At 46.5% G+C, this 17,417-nt stretch overlaps 1 protein-coding gene across 1 annotated transcript in view; it reads left to right on the top strand.

Annotated features, from left to right (window-relative positions):
* The window catches only part of lama5 (laminin, alpha 5), a 94,819-nt gene that overhangs the window by 67,251 nt on the left and 10,151 nt on the right, over positions 1 to 17,417 (top strand). Inside the window, exons 31-62 of the mRNA XM_042341957.1 lie at positions 428 to 632; positions 827 to 953; positions 1,165 to 1,304; positions 1,563 to 1,678; positions 2,185 to 2,396; positions 2,800 to 3,001; positions 3,297 to 3,441; positions 3,925 to 4,065; positions 4,495 to 4,656; positions 5,061 to 5,165; positions 5,374 to 5,457; positions 5,892 to 6,122; positions 6,580 to 6,693; positions 6,845 to 6,972; positions 7,112 to 7,192; positions 7,609 to 7,823; positions 8,151 to 8,251; positions 8,650 to 8,830; positions 9,406 to 9,549; positions 10,259 to 10,410; positions 11,019 to 11,129; positions 11,259 to 11,370; positions 11,867 to 12,034; positions 12,345 to 12,541; positions 12,694 to 12,810; positions 13,455 to 13,609; positions 14,005 to 14,146; positions 14,621 to 14,723; positions 15,289 to 15,405; positions 15,554 to 15,739; positions 16,618 to 16,757; positions 17,218 to 17,400. Coding sequence (XP_042197891.1) covers positions 428 to 632; positions 827 to 953; positions 1,165 to 1,304; positions 1,563 to 1,678; positions 2,185 to 2,396; positions 2,800 to 3,001; positions 3,297 to 3,441; positions 3,925 to 4,065; positions 4,495 to 4,656; positions 5,061 to 5,165; positions 5,374 to 5,457; positions 5,892 to 6,122; positions 6,580 to 6,693; positions 6,845 to 6,972; positions 7,112 to 7,192; positions 7,609 to 7,823; positions 8,151 to 8,251; positions 8,650 to 8,830; positions 9,406 to 9,549; positions 10,259 to 10,410; positions 11,019 to 11,129; positions 11,259 to 11,370; positions 11,867 to 12,034; positions 12,345 to 12,541; positions 12,694 to 12,810; positions 13,455 to 13,609; positions 14,005 to 14,146; positions 14,621 to 14,723; positions 15,289 to 15,405; positions 15,554 to 15,739; positions 16,618 to 16,757; positions 17,218 to 17,400 — 4,717 coding nt within the window. The remainder of the gene's footprint in view (positions 1 to 427; positions 633 to 826; positions 954 to 1,164; positions 1,305 to 1,562; positions 1,679 to 2,184; positions 2,397 to 2,799; positions 3,002 to 3,296; positions 3,442 to 3,924; positions 4,066 to 4,494; positions 4,657 to 5,060; positions 5,166 to 5,373; positions 5,458 to 5,891; positions 6,123 to 6,579; positions 6,694 to 6,844; positions 6,973 to 7,111; positions 7,193 to 7,608; positions 7,824 to 8,150; positions 8,252 to 8,649; positions 8,831 to 9,405; positions 9,550 to 10,258; positions 10,411 to 11,018; positions 11,130 to 11,258; positions 11,371 to 11,866; positions 12,035 to 12,344; positions 12,542 to 12,693; positions 12,811 to 13,454; positions 13,610 to 14,004; positions 14,147 to 14,620; positions 14,724 to 15,288; positions 15,406 to 15,553; positions 15,740 to 16,617; positions 16,758 to 17,217; positions 17,401 to 17,417) is intronic.

The following is a 17,417-nucleotide window of genomic DNA, read 5'->3' as shown; positions in this document are numbered from 1 at the left end:
AGCTCTGTGCTTCTCCAGTGATACCGACCGCATGGTGATTGAGCCTCTGAGGTGGTTAGCTCACATTCTCTTACAAAGGGTTACTGAGTAGTCAGAGCTAAACCAGGTTATATAGAAGGAATCTTCAAGCTCTTAGTTCGTTGTTTAGCTCCTTAAGAGTATCAGCAACAACAGCTTGCATTTATATAGCACCCTTCACATAGGACAACATCTCAGAGGAAAAGGACAAAAGTATCAATTGTCACTCGGTTTCCCATGCTGCTACTAATCCATTTGAGTTTATAATTGTTGAGCAACCCTTAGACACTGCTGCCATTGGCTGGTTCTAATCGGAGGAGTATTCATCTGTGAGGCGGTAAATCACTTTTATTGAGTTATTGGAACTAAACATTATTGACACTTATTTTCATCACCATCTTTCTTGCAGCAGTTCTTGTGCGCCCTCCAGATTTCAAAAGCCTTCCCAGTCCATCATGCTTACAGAAGGCCAGACATCATCAGCTTCAACGCTGCTGCATCTTCATCCTCTCGGAAACCATTCGATCGACCAGCTTCATCGCCCGCAGCAGCCTTCCCTCCGACCGGCCACCATAATGGACACGGCTGACGTGATCTTACTTGGGTCCCCTCGGGTAATTGGCTTCCCTTGTCCTGGCCAATGGAATATGTTTATGGTGCAACCTTCAGACCCTCTTCCCCCCGCTCCCCCTCACTGCTGTGAAGGAGTGGGTCAATAGACAATTTACTGGGAGGAGCGGGAAAGGTAGAATTGTAAATTGGGGAACTAAGAAACCACTACAAACAGTGATATCTTTATGCTTTCCAGACGGTTGTGACTTTCAGCGACCGTGTTCAGACGTTGGGTCGCTATGCCTTTGTGATACACTTTTACCAGCCTGAGCACCCCACCTTCCCCGCAGAGGTGCTCATTAATGGAGGACGGCTTTGGCAAGGTAAACAATTTGATCTATTGAAGACAGGCACACATAGTGGTTCAGGACTGTAGCTTATTGGTAAGTTGTGCTGCATAAAATCAGTCATTCCCTCCTATCTATTTTTCTCACTGTTGCTATTTTGACCAATGCGGTTTGAAGGTGGTATTTCCTCTTCAAAAACTGACCCCGACCCCTTTCTCTTCCCCCCTTTTGCGTTTAATGGCTCCAGGCTACACCAATGCCTCCTTCTGTCCCCACGCCTATGGCTGCCGCAGCACAGTCCTTGCTGAGAATAAGATTGTGCTGGACGTGACGGACAACGACGTGTCTGTTATCATCCGTGTTCCTGATGGCAAGACCCTGTGGTTGGTGAGTGGTGGTATCTGCATTGCGGTAACAAAACCCGCTGTATTCTGTGTGGGGAACATCTATCTCAGCTGCCAGTTTCTAAGAACATCAAAGCATCTCGGAGCACTGCAGAGTTGTTGTTGTAGCTGTTCTGATCATTATGAAGTATCTCAGGAGATAACAATGCTCTGAAGAACCCACTTCCAGTCAACTGGAGCATGTTTGGCCAGTAAACCTCATCTGCTCCTTCTCTGACTTGTATATTTCTCTGCTCTGCAGGGCTACATGCTTATTGTGCCGGAGACCAGCTACAATCCTAACTACCTGGTTGAAGAACCCTTGGATAAGTCATACGATTTCATCAGTGGCTGTGGAGCAAACAGCTTCTATGTAAAGTAGGTTCTCGCCATCACGGCTAAACACACTTTTAACTGTGTAACCACTGGTTCTGATAGAAAAGTGATTTTATAATGCTTTAAAACCTTCTAAAAACCTTTCCCTTAAATTGCGTTAAAAGACCAGATTTTGGTTGAATGTCTCAAACCGAAAGTCGTCACTTTCCACAAAACATCAGCCGAGATCTATGTGCTCAAAAGTCGCAAAGTGGGGCTTGAACCCACAACTTTCTGACTCAGAGGCCACAGTGCTACCCGGCCAGTAAATATTACAGCTCAGGGTAGACAGTGCTGGGGACCGGTGTCAGGATTTCCTTGGTTTGGGCAGCTCAGTGTGGCTCACTCCACAATTCGCTCCTTAAGTAAAAAATAAGTCTTAGCCATATCCAAACCTGTGTGTGTTCAATAGTAAAGGAATTTTTGGAATGTGCTCAGCAGTTTACCTGAGGGTTTTTGAAGGTTTGTTTTTACACCATTGTAAATGTGGCTGTAAATCTCTGTTGCAGCCCCGCAACTACCTCCACGTTCTGCAAACACTCTGCCATCTCTCTCTCCGCGTTCTACAATAACGGCGCCCTGCCCTGTGCCTGCCATGAGGTCGGAGCCTCGAGGACATCCTGTGATCCGTTCGGAGGCCAGTGCATTTGCCGACCCAACGTGATTGGCCGGGACTGCACTCGCTGTGTAACCGGCTACTACGGATTCCCAAACTGCAGACGTAAGTGACTCTGAAACCAGCGTCTGGTTCTGTAGCTCGTTGCAGGGTAGAATAGACTGAAGTCTGGGAACAGGTTGTTTGTCTCTCAATCTCTCGGCTGATAAATATTATTGGTATAGAAGGGGCTGGTGGGGGCTGGGGGTGGGGGAATGGAGGATGGGGGGTGGTTGACCTTTGGCACGGTTGGAGAGGTGGGTTTTAAGGTGGGATTTAAAGATAGATAAAGAGGGGGGAGGGCGAGGCGGAGGGATGGAGGCAGCAAGTTCCAGAGGGTTAGGGGTGAAGAGGCTGAAAGCACGGCCACTGTCGCCACATGGAGGGGTCAAGGGATGTGCAACAGAAATGTTACCCTCTTCACCCAGCAATCAGAATGACCCCCATCCTCATCCTGTCATCTCTCCAGCTTGTAACTGTGGCAAACGCTTGTGTGAAGAGGTCACAGGTCAGTGTATCTGCCCCCCGAGGACCATCAAACCCGAATGCATTGTCTGCCAGCCCCAGACCTTCGGCTGCCACCCCCTGGTTGGCTGTGAGGAGTGTAACTGCTCGCGTGTCGGTGTCCAGAACCTGACCAACGGGTGCAACATTGAGAGCGGCCAATGCAGGTGAGAGTCTGGTCCCTCAGCTCATGGAGTTGTTACTTGGCTCGCGACAGGTGCCAGATTGCAGGAACATCTCAGGGGGAATCACCAAACATGATAACACTTGGGTCTTTACATGAGATTTTGAAAGATGTATTTTTTCTTAAACAGGCAGTGTTACTTTGTTCAGTGGTTAGAAATCATGAGCAAGTTAAGTTGTCGAAATAGAGTCCCTTGTGGGTTTCAGGAGGGAAGTAGACATGAAAGATAAAGGGTTAAATGGTTATGTTATTGATGACTAACATCAGCCTTTGTTTAGGTGCAAACCAAATGTGGCAGGACGTCAGTGCAGTCGCTGTGCTCCTGGCTATTACCACTACCCCAACTGTATGCTGTGCGATTGTGATGAAGCAGGAACCGAGGCAAGCGTCTGTGACTCGCTCACTGGGCAGTGCCATTGCAAGGTCAGTCCCAGTCCCATGCTTTGTCACATGTCGGATTTCACTTTAATTGTGCAATTAAAAAGCACCTGCAATCTGCTCTGTACACGTACATTAACACATGCAGTAAACACGTACACACACACACACACACCTACACACAAATATACACATGCAAAAAACAAATTTGGTCACTCAATCCACGACTGTTTGTGTGACACTCACTGCCGTGTGCAATTGGTTGCCGCAATTCGTCCACAAAATACAGTCAATTCACTTACTTTACAGTGAATCCTGTGATGCGCTTTGAGAGGTCTCAACGACGTGATAATGCGCTATATCAAATGCAAGGATTATTATTACACACCGTATACTGTCATTTCCAACAGATCCATGGGACATAGGAGAGGAGAATTTTGAGCCGCGACTTCTCTGAGGTTTTACTAACTGAACCAGAACAGAATGTTCACACTTTCACTCTGTCTTTCCTGGTTTTGCTCCGAGCAGGAAAACGTAGAGGGTCCACACTGCAACACCTGCCGCCTGGGAACATTCTACTTGGATCCGGCGAATCCCAAAGGCTGTACCAGCTGCTTCTGCTTTGGGGCTACTAATCGGTGCCACAGCTCAACCAAGAGGAGAAGTCAGGTTACCATCGCTGTGGTTCCTCTTTATTAGCTGGGATTCTCTTCTGTCCTGCCTTTCCCCTTTAATTCCAGCTCCCGCTATCTGAATCACTCACATCATGGGGCCGTTGCACGTCAAAAACAGAACATTTGCTATTAAAATGATACTGTTTACCGGTCTGGAAGCTACACCCGACCTTCCCTGTGGTCAGGGAGGGTAAATTCAGTCAGGCTTCCTGCTCCGTGTCCCTCTTCAGCAGCAGTGAGCCTGGTGGGTGAGGTCAGGCTTGCTGTGGCAGTCCAGTGACCTGCCAACACTCACAAGCCTCATACATGAACAGAGAGCAACCAACAGTCTTGCAAACCCCACAACACAACAATCTCTACATATATAAACATGGAATGTTACTCACTCTCAAACTGTTTTGTGTCAAACCATTTTACCTTCCAGCTGGTCCACATGCATGAATGGAGCCTGGTGAGTGCAGATCACCACGAGCTGCCGGTGTCCTTCAACCCCATGGAGATGGAGGTTGAAGCTGATCTGCGTGACATCCCCGATGTGTACCAGGAGCTGTACTGGCGAGCACCACCCACCTTCCTGGGGGATCAGGTATGTTCAAATACACCTCAGATGTCTGCAAACCTCTTTGGAAATCAATCTTAAAATTAAAAAAAATGTGTTTGAGCCTCAAAGATTGAAGTGTATCAAAGCTCTTTACAGCCAATTACTGTCAGATACAATGCCTGCGCCAGTAGGGCATCTTCACAGCCAATTTGGTCACAGCGACATTCCACCAAGACTCATTAGGTGAGTGGCTAATTGATCTGGAGGATTATTGGCCTGTATAGGAGCGAGGGAGAAAGTGTGCAAATTGGCTGCCACATTCGTCTACAAAATGGACAGTCACTACACTTTACAGTAAAACCTGTGAAGTGCGTTGAGAAATCCTACTGATAAGAAAAGTACTGTATCAAATGCAAGGATTATTATTACCATAATTATTATTATTGAAGGTTTCATCATACGGAGGATACCTGACATTCCAGCTACGGTCAGAAGTGCTGAGGGGGGACATCCTCTCTGTACCAGTGGAAGCTCGGTCAGATGTGATTCTGAAGGTACGTTAAACAGTCGATGATCTTTATACTGGAGCTCACTACAGGAGTCTTTCACACAATAATCTGGAGAAAAAACTAGAAGGGAAACCAACGAATGATCGAAGCTTTGTTGGTAACAGGTTTTATAAGATCCTGTAGTTGAGCATATGTTAAGGCTTTGTTGCCAAAAACAAATTGTGATTCTTGATTTCTCCATTTTATTCCCCAGGGAAACCAAATGACTATAATGTATGTGACAAAGGATTATCCCTCTCCTGGGCAACTTCACGAGGACCGTGTTCAGCTAGTGGAGGTCTGAGCAAGAGGATTCTTATGGCTTTTAAGATGCTATTTGTGCAACAAGTTGACATTTCACGTCATGAGGGCTTCTCAATGCGCTTCAAAAAAGGGGTGCGTGGGGACAGGTGACCTAAAGTGTGGTAGAAAAGCAAGTTCTTAAGGCAAGCTCTGAGGTTGGGGGAAGGAGAAATGAGACAGACAGACTCTGGGATTGAGTTCTGCAGAGTGAGGGCTTTCCTGTTTGCAACCCTGAGAACATTGTCTTAAATTAAGATGTTGCAAAATTTGTTAAATTGAAGCCATTTAGCAGCTGTGGAAAAACAGCTTTTCAAATTAAGAATAAATGAAACCTAAATCAATGCCCACGTTTGGAGTTGAAGTCTCTCGCTCTGGTGTGGGGGGGATGGATACCTTCACTCATGTTTAATCCGCTTGCTTTCTGCTCAGAGTAACTTCCGACACATGCAGACACACAACCCAGTGTCCAGAGAGGAGCTGATGATGGTCCTGGCCAGTCTGGACGCACTGCGTGTCCGAGCCCTTCACTCCCCGGTGGCAAGGCTGGTGGGGCTGCGGAATGTTGAGCTTGAGCGAGCGTCTCTCAATGGGAGCGGGATTCCAGCCAGCAACGTGGAGATCTGCTTGTGTCCAGCTAATTACATGGGCGACTCTTGCCAGGTATCACATGATTCCTACTTTCCGGAACACTACCCTGCGTGAGGCGCGCTGGATAAATCCAAGTCATTGTTGCTGTTACTGTGGGTTTATGGATGGGCTGGTGGATGGGGGTATCGGGGGGGCTGAGGGAGTTTTGGGGGCAGGGGTGGGGTGGGGGCTGTTGGGGGGAGAGGGGGGAGGCTTCATTATTGCTTCTGTCTGACAATCGTGTAATATTCTATGCAGAATTATAACAGAGATCATCGTAAATCAGTAATGAAAGAATGACCCACAAAGAAGGGTTTAAGTTTGAACCAAAGCCCAATGTGGTTCATTTATTTATTCATTTATTGGGGTGTTTGTGGAGGTTTTGATGAAGGGAAGGTTTAAATGAATAGTTCCATCAGAAAGCACTGGTGATATGGAACCAAGTTGGTTTTTTCCTTGTAATCATTCATTCGTTCTTATACCTGAACAGGACTGTGCGCGAGGTTACTATCGAGACACGAAGGGGCTCTTCCTGGGCAAATGTGTCCCTTGTAATTGCAATGGCCATTCTGATCAGTGCCTCGACGGCTCAGGAATATGTATCGTAAGTACAAGTGATTTCGCTCCATTGCATTAAGACAAGCTGTCTCCAGCTTTGTTTCCTGACGTTTATTGCACTTTGAAAAGAAATCAGTTTGGATGGTGAAGTGGTTTGTTTTCTTTAAAAAACACACCAAAGTCTTGCTTGTCCCCAGAACTGCCAGCATAACACTGAGGGCGATCGCTGTGAGCGCTGCAAGACCGGTTTGGTGGAGCATGTTCCTGAGGGCGAGCCATCTCTCTGTGTTCAGTGTCCGTGTCCCCTGACGGTGGCTTCCAACAAGTACGTGTTCGCTTCTCTCGATCCTGAGCCAAAAAAACATTTAATTGCAAATTAAACCTTTTCTCTTCAACTGTCGACTTTGTTTGTTTTAATCATGTTTTTCTCTCTCTGTTTTACTCCTTTATGCTCCTTTCTGTAGCTTCGCAAAGGATTGCATTGACCGAGGGGATCACATGCAGTGTCTGTGCAAACCGGGCTACGCTGGTGTGAAGTGTGAGAGGTTTGTTTTATAAGTCCTGTATCTTCGTGTTTAGAGCATTCACCTCGCACGCAAGAGGACCTGTGTGTGATTCCTGGGCAGGGCGAAGCCTTAGGCAAGTTTCCTTGCTCCATACGCTTAGCTCTGTTTACCCAGCAGTCAGTAGGAACCCACTTGTTAGTCGATTGGATCACTTTTCCGATGGTAATAATCCCTTCAAAAAAAAATAATAATAATAATAATTTGGTTCCTCAATCCACGACTGTGTGTGGGACATTGCTGTGCGCAATCGGCTGCCGCGATTCGCCCATAAAATATACAGTCACGACACTTTACAGTATATTCTATGAAGCGCTTTGAGACATCTCAATGAGATGATAAAGCGCTATAACAAATGCAAGGATTATTTTAATTGTGACTGCGTTCTCTCCCCGCAGGTGTGCACCCGGGTACTTTGGGAACCCGCTGGTGTTGGGGAGCCGGTGCCAACCGTGTACCTGTCACGGCAACACGGACTCCAACATGCTCTTCAGCAGCTGTGACTGGCTGACGGGGACTTGCCAAGGATGTGTGCACCACACAGCCGGACATAACTGTGAATTCTGTGCTCCGGGTTTCTTTGGCGATGCTGTGGCAGCCAAGAACTGTACACGTAAGAAGCTTTTATTGAATCAATCGTTTCTTTAAACGAACTGTGAGGCTGAGAGAGAGCACTTTACTATCAACCCACCCCACTCTCATCGTGAAGTGCAGTGTCGGGGGTGAAGTTTGGCACATGTTAGAACACGCTACAGAGTTAACACACAGACACACAGGCACGTGCACACACATAGTGTCATGTCCGGGGAAAAAAACTAATTTTAGAGGAAAAGAATCTCAAAAGTGGACCTGAGATTTCTGACGTGACGTGGTAATTGAAGGTGGTGTAATTGAAACTTGTCTCATAAATGGCTTTCCTTCCTCTCCTGCTGATTGCCAGCCTGCGACTGTTTGCTGTGCGGCACGGAATCCTGTGACAGGAGGACGGGCGAGTGCCGGTGCAAGCCTGGCATTACCGGCCATCGCTGTGATCGATGTGAGGTAGGAAACTTCATGTGGCTTCTGTAAGCAGTGAGGGAGGAGGCAGTGAGGGAGGAGGCAGTGAGGGAGGGAGGGAGGGAGGGAGGGAGGGAGGGAGGGAAGCAGTGAGGGGGGAGGCAGTGAGGGAGGAGGCAGTGAGGGAGGGAGGAGGCAGTGAGGGAGGAGGCAGTGAGGGAGGAGGCAGTGGGGGAGGGAGGGAGGGAGGGAGGGAGGGAGGAGGGAGGCAGTGAGGGGGGAGGCAGTGAGGGGGGAGGCAGTGAGGAGGGAGGCAGTGAGGGGGGAGGCAGTGAGGGGGGAGGCAGTGAGGGGGGAGGCAGTGAGGGGGGAAGGTGAGGCAGAGAGAGTTCCGAGGAGCAGTGCTCAGTGCCCAGTGAGCTGATGCTCTTGTGTGCGAGCAGGATGGACGTTTCGGGTACGACACCTGTGCCGGTTGCCAGCGCTGTGCCTGTGACCTCGCTGCCCTGGAGGAAACCTGCCACACGGTGACCGGACAATGCCAGTGTGCGCCTGGCATTGGCGGCCGGCAATGCCAGCAGTGTGCCCCAGGGTACTGGAGATACACTCCACATGGCTGCAGAGGTGAGTGCAATGGTAAAGTGTTATTGTAGAGCTGATCTGTGCGTGTGTGTGTGGCACAGTGGGAGTGCTTTTACATCTGAGTCAGAAAGTTGTGGGTTCAAGCCCCACGTCGGGATTTGGGAGTCACGTTGTCTAAGCTGACACTACAAATACAGTGCTGTGGGGGGCTTGGGTTGTCGGAGATGCCGTCCTTCGGATGAGACGTTAAACATCACTCCCCATCTGTCTGTTCAAGTGGCTGTTCAAGATCTTACGGCGTTATTCAAAAAGAGAGTCGAGTTCCTCTCTGGCCAACAATCCCCCAAATAAAATCGGTCACTCACTTCATGGCTATTTGTGGCACACAGCTGCGCACAAAATGGCTGTTGAGTTTTGCCAACAAAATACACAGTGACTACACTACCGTGAAGCACTTTCGGACGTCTCGATGTCATGATAAGGCACAATATCAAATGCGAGGATTATTATTATTTCAGTCCCTCGGGACGAATTCCTAAGGTGAACAGCGCTATATATATATATATATATATATATATGTTGTTGTTGCACTGTTAATGTTATGTTCTTGTGTGCAGAGTGTGAGTGCAATGGGGGGCCCTGTAACCCCCGCACTGGGGCCTGCACGTGTACTAATGGTTTGGGGGGCCGACAGTGTGACACCTGCCTGCAGAGGTACCAGATGCCCATCGTCGATGCTGCCAATTACATAAAGTGTGAACGTGAGTTGTTCCTCCTTGCTCTCAGGTTTTTGAAACTGAAATTCTTTTGAACATGGAGCCGTGTAGCGTAGTTCAGGGGTTAAGGCACTCGCCTCGCAAGCGAGAGGACCCGGGTTTGATTCCCAGGCGGGTCGGGGAGAAACCTTAGGCAAGTTTCCTTACTCCACACACACAGTCTGTTTACCCAGCAGTAAGTAGGATTCCGGTTGTTAGTCAGTTAGTGGATCCATTCAAATAAATAAATACATAATTTGGTCACATATTCCATGACCATTTGCTGGACACTGTTGTGTACAATCGGCTTCTGTGTTTCACCCATAAATTATACACTTTATAGTATATAGTAATAATAATCCCTTAAGAAAAAAATTACATTTATTATTTAGTCACTCAATCCATTACATTTATAATTTAGTCACTCAATCCCTGTTTGTGGGACACTGCTGTGCGCAATTGGCTGCCGCGTTTTGCCCACAAATATTCAGTCAATTCACTTTACAGTCTATTCTGTGAAGCGCTTTGAGACGTCTAGAAGATATGAAAAGCGTTATATCAAATGCAAGGATTATTATTATTATATTATTCTGTGAAGCTCCTTTGAGAAGTCTCAACGACATGATAAGGCACTGAATTAAATGCAAGGATTATTATTATATATTCTCGCCCGCGTCGCTGTTGAGCTAAGAGCAGTTTGTTTCCGGCCTGGCAGCCTGTGACAGTTGTGTGTTGGCGCTGCTCGAGACTCTGAACAGGACGGAGCAAATGCTGCCAACACTCAGTGCCCAGTTGGCAGAGATGAACATCAGCTCCATCGCATGGACACGGATGCGGAGTCTGAGCAACAGCATCAGGGCCGTCACCGTGAGTAACACTGACCGTCTGTGGGTAACACCCGGCCACCGTAAACACCCGGCCACCGTAAACATCCGGCAACTGGTGTAAACACCCAGCAACTGATGTAAACACCCGGCAACTGATGTAAACAACTGGCTACTGATGTAAACACCCAGCCACCTTAAACACCCGGCAACTGATGTAAACACCTGGCAACCGTAAGCACCCGGCCACCGTAAGCACCCGGCCACCGTAAGCATTCGGCCACCTTAAACACCTGCCCACCGTAAACACCCGGCAACTGATGTAAACACCCGGCCACCATAAACACCCAGCCACCGTAAGCACCCAGCCATGGTAAACAACTGGCAACCGTAAACACCTAGCAACCGTAAACACTCGGCAAACGTAAACAAGCGTACAGTTCAGTGTACGTTTCTCGGGCTGTTCATTCCAAGTCTGCTGCTAATATCCAATCATCGCCATCCCTTACTGATCACATACCCACCACACTGAGCACATCAGCATTGCTTCCTGATCGTTTCCCCCCCCCCCCCCCCCCAACTGTCTCGTTGCTCTTTAATTCAATTTGTTGTTGTTGGTGTTTAATGACCTCTGAACCCTTCTCTCGGCAGGACGAGCTGAGCAGATCCCGAGAATCACAGGAACTTGTGAGAGACGGTGCCGACGAGCTGGAGACCGACAGCATGAACCTGACCCCAGACCTGGACGCACTAGAAGAAAAGGTCAGTGGACTTTCCTCTTGGTGCCCGTCAGCCTGTGAATGTGGATGCTAGTGCTGGTGCTGGTACAGATGCTGATGTTGATGTGTACTATCCTGCACTAACCCCTTTCCCCCTTTTCATTCCATCTAGGTAACCGTGACAAATAGGAAGGTCACAGCCCTGGGAGAGAGCATCGGACAGACCTACCGGCGCTCTGGAGACTTGCTCAGTAATATCCAGGACCTCAGAGAGCACATTTTAGGTACATTCCTTTAAAGTTAGATCATGTGGGTTCATTCACAAAACACTACATGACAACACTGTACATAAATCCTGTAAAGTACTAGGACACATCCTCTCAAGCTGCCAGACTCTATAATCGAATGATTATTATTGTTAGTCTCTTGAATGAAAATATTATAATCTAGATGAGGAATCTGCCTCACCTGGCTTTGTGCAATTCCTGGTCAAGTGGTTTGAACTGGACCTTTGTAGCCTTCAAATGTGTTCAGTATAAATCTATGGAACGTATATGGACCAGAGATGGTGGAAGCAGAAAGTGTTGATTCTTTCAAATGGAAATTAGAAAGATTCCTTTTAGGAAATAATATTTTGGAATACAGTAAATGAGTAGTTCAGGTCATGAAACGTGTAAGTGACAGCCCGGATGGTGGAAGGCAAACTGGATGGACCTTGGTCTTTTTTGGTATAGCATTTCCTATATTCCTATGTTGAACCTGTTGGCTCTCTGTATGCAGATCTCATTGCCCAGATGAACAAGACTCAGTCGGACATCAGTGCGCCCTCCACAGAAGAGTTCTTGGAGAAGTTTGCTGAGGTTCAGAAGCTACTGGAAGAAATGAGAATGAGAGATTTCAGGTCCCAGCGGAATGTGGCGGAGAAGGAAGAGGATGAAGCAAATAAATGTGAGTATATCTGACGGATAAGTCATCAATACCAGTACAATATCAACAATTTGCAATTATACAGCTTCAAGTGCTTTGAGATATCTCAACAATATGATAAAGCGCAATATCAAATGCAAGTATTATTATAACATCACAGACTGATTAAGATCACGGCCTTTTGTTGCACAAAATGTTACAACGGGGAACGAGCATTTGGTGTAACTAATCCAAGCCAGATTAGACTGATATCCCTCCCGATCCCCTCTCCCATTTTGCTCTCTTCCCTTTCTTCCCTCATGCATTCCTTCATTTGTTTTTGCTCCTTTAGTACTTGAACGCGTCAAGGAAAAGATGGAGCAACCTTTGCAAGAGATTAAGGATAATGCCGATAGTATCCGTGATCAGATAGCGAAGCATAATTCCAAACTGATGGACCTCAGGGATGCCCTTAATGAAGCTGTTAATAAAACGAGCCAGGCCAACGAGAAGAATAAAATCAACCAGCTTTTACTGGCGGAGAACAAGGTAGGGGTTTATGGTCATGGTGGCTTCAATGGTTCCTTGGGGGAGTTTTCTTGCCCTGCCGTTGGGGGGCAGTGTTTGTTCCCTGTCACCATCACTGGAGTGATGATGTCCATAGGAAGTCAACATCACCTTGTTCTACAATTTATTTGTAGCAAAAAATCGAGGAGTTGGAGACCCAACACAAGCGAGTGACAGACTTGTTCAGGATGGCAAAAGATGGGCTGGTTCAGGTTTCAGACCTCCTCCAGATGCTGGAAAATGCCAAGGAGGTAAGCACTACTGAATTGAGAATCATTTCCTCACACTCAAAACAATCTGTAATGTGTAGGTACCTGTGATGATTCCATCTGCTACTGACGGGCTGTTCTCTCACAAGGTCTAAAGCTACGGAGCATGCAAGTAAACTCTACATTGCTATCCCGTGTTGCACATTTGACCGCTTGATTTTTCTTATAGAATTTAACTATAATTCAGGACCGTCCAATTCGTTCCATTGGCAACAAAATTATATGAAGTATTTTCCAAATCAAATCTGAGTTGCGGTGACCCTGGTTTTAACTGTAAACAAAAAAATTCTCTTATCCTGATTTACCAATTCAAGCTGTCGAATCCACAGAACCATGGGCATTTACAGCACAGAAGAAAGCCTTTCAGCCCATTGTGACTGTGCCAGCTCTTTTAATGAGCAAATCCTTTCAGTCTCATTTAACTGCCCTTTCCCCTACACTTTTCTTTACTGCTTTTGTTTAGGATATCTATCTTTGGAAAACTCAGATGGTTTCTGCCTCAAGGCAGGGAATTGCACATCCTACAACAACACCATAACAACTTGCATTTATATAGCTCCCCTCACGGAGGGTAGCGTCCCAGAGCGTTTGACTAACCAGGTATATGTTGCATCGTTACTCACCAGGAACAGGAGAGGCTGGCAGCGATGTTAGATGGAGCCAGGATGGCCCTCATTGAGAAGGTAAAGCACTTCTCACCGGCTAGCACCAAGATCCCAATTGTGGAGCGGGCGGAGGAGCATGCACGCTCCCTGGATCAGCTCGCGGCTAACCTGTCCAGGTAAGGTCATTGCAATTAACCTGTCCAGGTAAGGTGGTTGTCACTATGGCTGGTCGATGGCTTCAGGCTGAGATAACGTATCCCACACATCAGGGAGCCTGAGCTGCTAATCACTGAGAGCATTATTGCCACTGACTTAGTAAGACACCGCTGTGAGGAATTTTGTTCCTTGTAATTTATTAATCATACTCAAGGACAACAACAACACCTTGGAGTCCCGTAGCTTAGTGGTTAGTGCGCTCGCCTCGCAAGCATGAGGACCCAGGTGCAATTCCAAAGAGGGGCAAAAACTTAGGCAAGTTTTCTTACTCCACACAGTAGCTGCTCAGCTCATTATTATTATTATTATTAATATACAAGCTGGACATTTAATCCTATGTCCTGCTGGTTGACAGGGTGATTGAAGATACAAATCAGGATGGATTCATTCTTCGTGCAGTCAGTGCCTCCAACGCCTATTCCAGTATCATTGAGGCAGTAAAGAAAGCTGAAAATGCAGCCAGGGACGCAAACAATGCAGCTGTCAAAGCCTTGAAGGTAAGATGGGGAATTTGGGACATTGCTACGTTGTCCTGTGGGATCTCGGTTCTAGGTTCCAATGAGACAAATTTCTTCTCCCTCGGCCCACTTTGTGGTTTGTGATGTTGATAATTGTGACTTACGGTGATGAGGACAGAATCTGCCATCCTTTGTGTCCAGTGCATGTTGAGTGGGGCTGAACAGGATCCAACCTCTCAGGCTGGGCAATACTGAGAGAGATTTTATTTAGATAATTCCAGCCACTACAGAACGGCCTTTTAAATTGCGGCTGTTTAATTAATTTTCGGCCGTTACTGAAGGAAGAATTGAGCAATCACTTGACCCAATTTACAATTTCCCATTGCTCAACGCGTGTGAGTAGTGCAGTGAGACTGCAGATGGGCAAGATCTCATTCTGTCTGTGCCAAGTGTTGGGAAGTATTACAGCTTGTCTTTTGAATTGGGCTGTTTTCTGTTTCTTTATTCTCTCAGCAAGTGGTGGACAGGAATCTGTCTCACAAAGCTGCAGCTTTGAAGGGCGCGAGCATCCAGCTCGAGAAAGAAGCTAAAAAAGCCCGGAAGAAATCCGAGGATGGTAAGCGGACACTTAACACTCTGAAGTGATCAGCCTGGCTCAGTACGTGTGTGTGTGTGTCAGCCTGGCTCAGTGTATGACAGCCTGGCACAGAGGTAGTATTCTTGCACTGAGTCAGAAGGTTTATGGGTTCAAGCCCCACATCAGGACCTGGAATCACATAGTCTAAGTTGACGTTCCAATGCAGTGCAAGGGGTGTCTTGTATTGTCGGAGGTGCCGTTCTTCAGATGAGATGTTAAACTGCCTGTTCAAACGGATGGTAAAGATCCCACTGCATTATTCAAAAAGAGAAGGGAGTTTCTTTCTCCCAGTGTCCTGGCCAACAATGGCCCAAATAAAATTAATCACTCAATCCATGGCTGTTCGTAGAACATTGCAGTGTTCAAACTGCCCACAAAACACACAGTCACTCCATTTTATAGTATATCCTGTGAAGCGCTTTGAGACATCTCAACAATGTGATAAGGCACTGTATCAAATGCATGAATTATTATTGTAAGTGATTTGCATTTTGATTTTTACTTGAATTTACTCATTTGAGTGTTTCCGCTGTCTTTTTGGTAGTCATAAAACCAGCACTGAGCGATGCAAAGAAAAGGCTGAGTGACGCAAGGGATAAGAAAGGCCGACTTCTTACCCAGCTGAAGTCTGTTCAGGATTTTCTGAAAGGAATTCAAAGAGGTTTGTACCAATTGTGCTGTGGGAGTTTATAAAAGCTGCTGATCTTTGTGGATGAAATGGACTTTGTTCTTCTTCAGTTTGCTTTTAGAGGCATCTTGTGGCAGGGTCTGTCCACTGGCTCCTGATGGTGATGCTGGCTTTGTTACAGGGGACACGGCTGACAGCATCACGAACGCAAAGACAATGGCTGCTGCCGCTAACAGCACAGTTACTAGTGTGGAGGACGTTCTGGGATCCATGAGGAAGAACCTGAACCAGTGGAGGGAGAAGTATGGTGGAGCACCTTCAGACAACGAGAATTTCAACAAAACTCTCCAGGAGGCAAATGCATCTGGTACGTGGCAGCTTAGCATCTTCTGCAGGGGAGTCTAGCAAAGCCTCTCACATTGATGTTCTCACACTGAGGGGTTTATTCTAACATTGTTTCTTGTCAGCTTTGGTGCAAAGTTATCGACCATGAAAGGAAGTGAGAGTTAGCATGAATTAAAAAGAATTACAAATACTTAGTTTGCAGTATCAAATGCAAGGATTTGTATTATTATTATTAATATTATATTAAAAAATCCTGTTGCATTCTTAATTTTTTACCTTTGAGTTTCTCAGCTTCAAGAGGTGATTCGTCAAGCGTGAGTGTGAACAGTGAGTGTGAGCAGTATTGTTAGCATTAAAACCATGCACTCACTGCCATTGCCAAGTAGAGGTTTGTATGGTGTTTGACCACCAGGGGGCACTGCTCTCTATTAAATGCAGGACACAGATAGATAGCAACAAGCACAAGTGATAACAAGAGCAGTGAGTGTGAGCGGTGAGTGTGAGCAGTGAGTGTGACTCTCTTTGCATCCCATGTCTCCTGTACATGTGCATACAGGTAAAATGGCCATTCATTTTGTGCCTGTTTGTGGGGCATTGCTGTGAACAGATTGGACAAAATACACAGTCACCACACTTTACAGTAAATCCTGCAAAGCGCTTTGAGACATCCTGACGACATGAAATGACATGCTGTATCAAATGCAAGGATTATTATTATTTATACAGACACATGCACATACGCGCTCATATGTAACAAATGTGTTTTTGTTCTTCCTCTCTTCCTATAGTGAATACCCAATATTTAGCGCTGCGTTTGTGTAAAGTAAATAAATGTTTTTTGGAAGGAAAAAGGATTTTTTGTTTAAAAGCTTGTGTTTCACTCGTATGTTTTCACAACAGTCGCGGCTCTGAACGAAACCATTCCCCTGCTCCTGGACAAGCTGAATAAACTGGAGGTCAGGAACCAGACTTCAAACATTTCTGAAAGTATCAATCGTATCCGAGAGCTGATCTCACAAGCCAGAAGTGCTGCTAATAAGGTAAACAATGACTCTCACGAGTTATAATCTGTTCAGCATTCAATTTGCCGATTGGAAGAACTAACAAATGAACTAAATTTGGCAGATATTTAGAACGAACCAATATATTCTGAACCCCAGTGATTGCTGAACCTGCCGGACTGATTGTGGCGTAATGTCTTTGCTGACCCTGTCAGGCTGGTCGTCAAATAATCCACAGAAATGGAGCTCCTCAGATTGGGGGAGGAGTGGGTGAGAGGAGAAACTTCATCCCAATTTAGGAACTGACGTCAGTGACAGACAACGCTGCCAATTAGTGCATAAACAGTACCAGACATTAATGCAGCCCAGACCACCTGCACATCGAGAAAGCAATCAAATCGAGAGCCTCGGACATGGTGACTGGGTGGGTGGAGGCTTGTGTGACTAGTTGCAGCGCTGTTAATGTTCTGTGTCATTCTATGTAACTTATTATTCCCAGGTACAAGTACCAATGAAGTTCATTGGTACATCAGGCGTGCAGCTGAGGTCACCCGTCAATCCTGACGACCTGAAAGCATACACGTCTCTGTCGTTCAGCATTCAGAGAGAGAAACAAGCTCGGAAGCGAAGGCAATCAATAAATTCCTCCAATCAGTTTATTCTGTACCTCGGAGATCAGAAGGTAAGACCCGGAGACTT

Source organism: Callorhinchus milii, unplaced genomic scaffold (assembly GCF_018977255.1).
Source record: "Callorhinchus milii isolate IMCB2004 unplaced genomic scaffold, IMCB_Cmil_1.0 Scaffold18, whole genome shotgun sequence".
Lineage (NCBI taxonomy): Eukaryota > Metazoa > Chordata > Chondrichthyes > Chimaeriformes > Callorhinchidae > Callorhinchus > Callorhinchus milii.
Note: the sequence above shows the minus strand (reverse complement) of the source record. Positions and strands in the feature narration are given on the sequence as shown.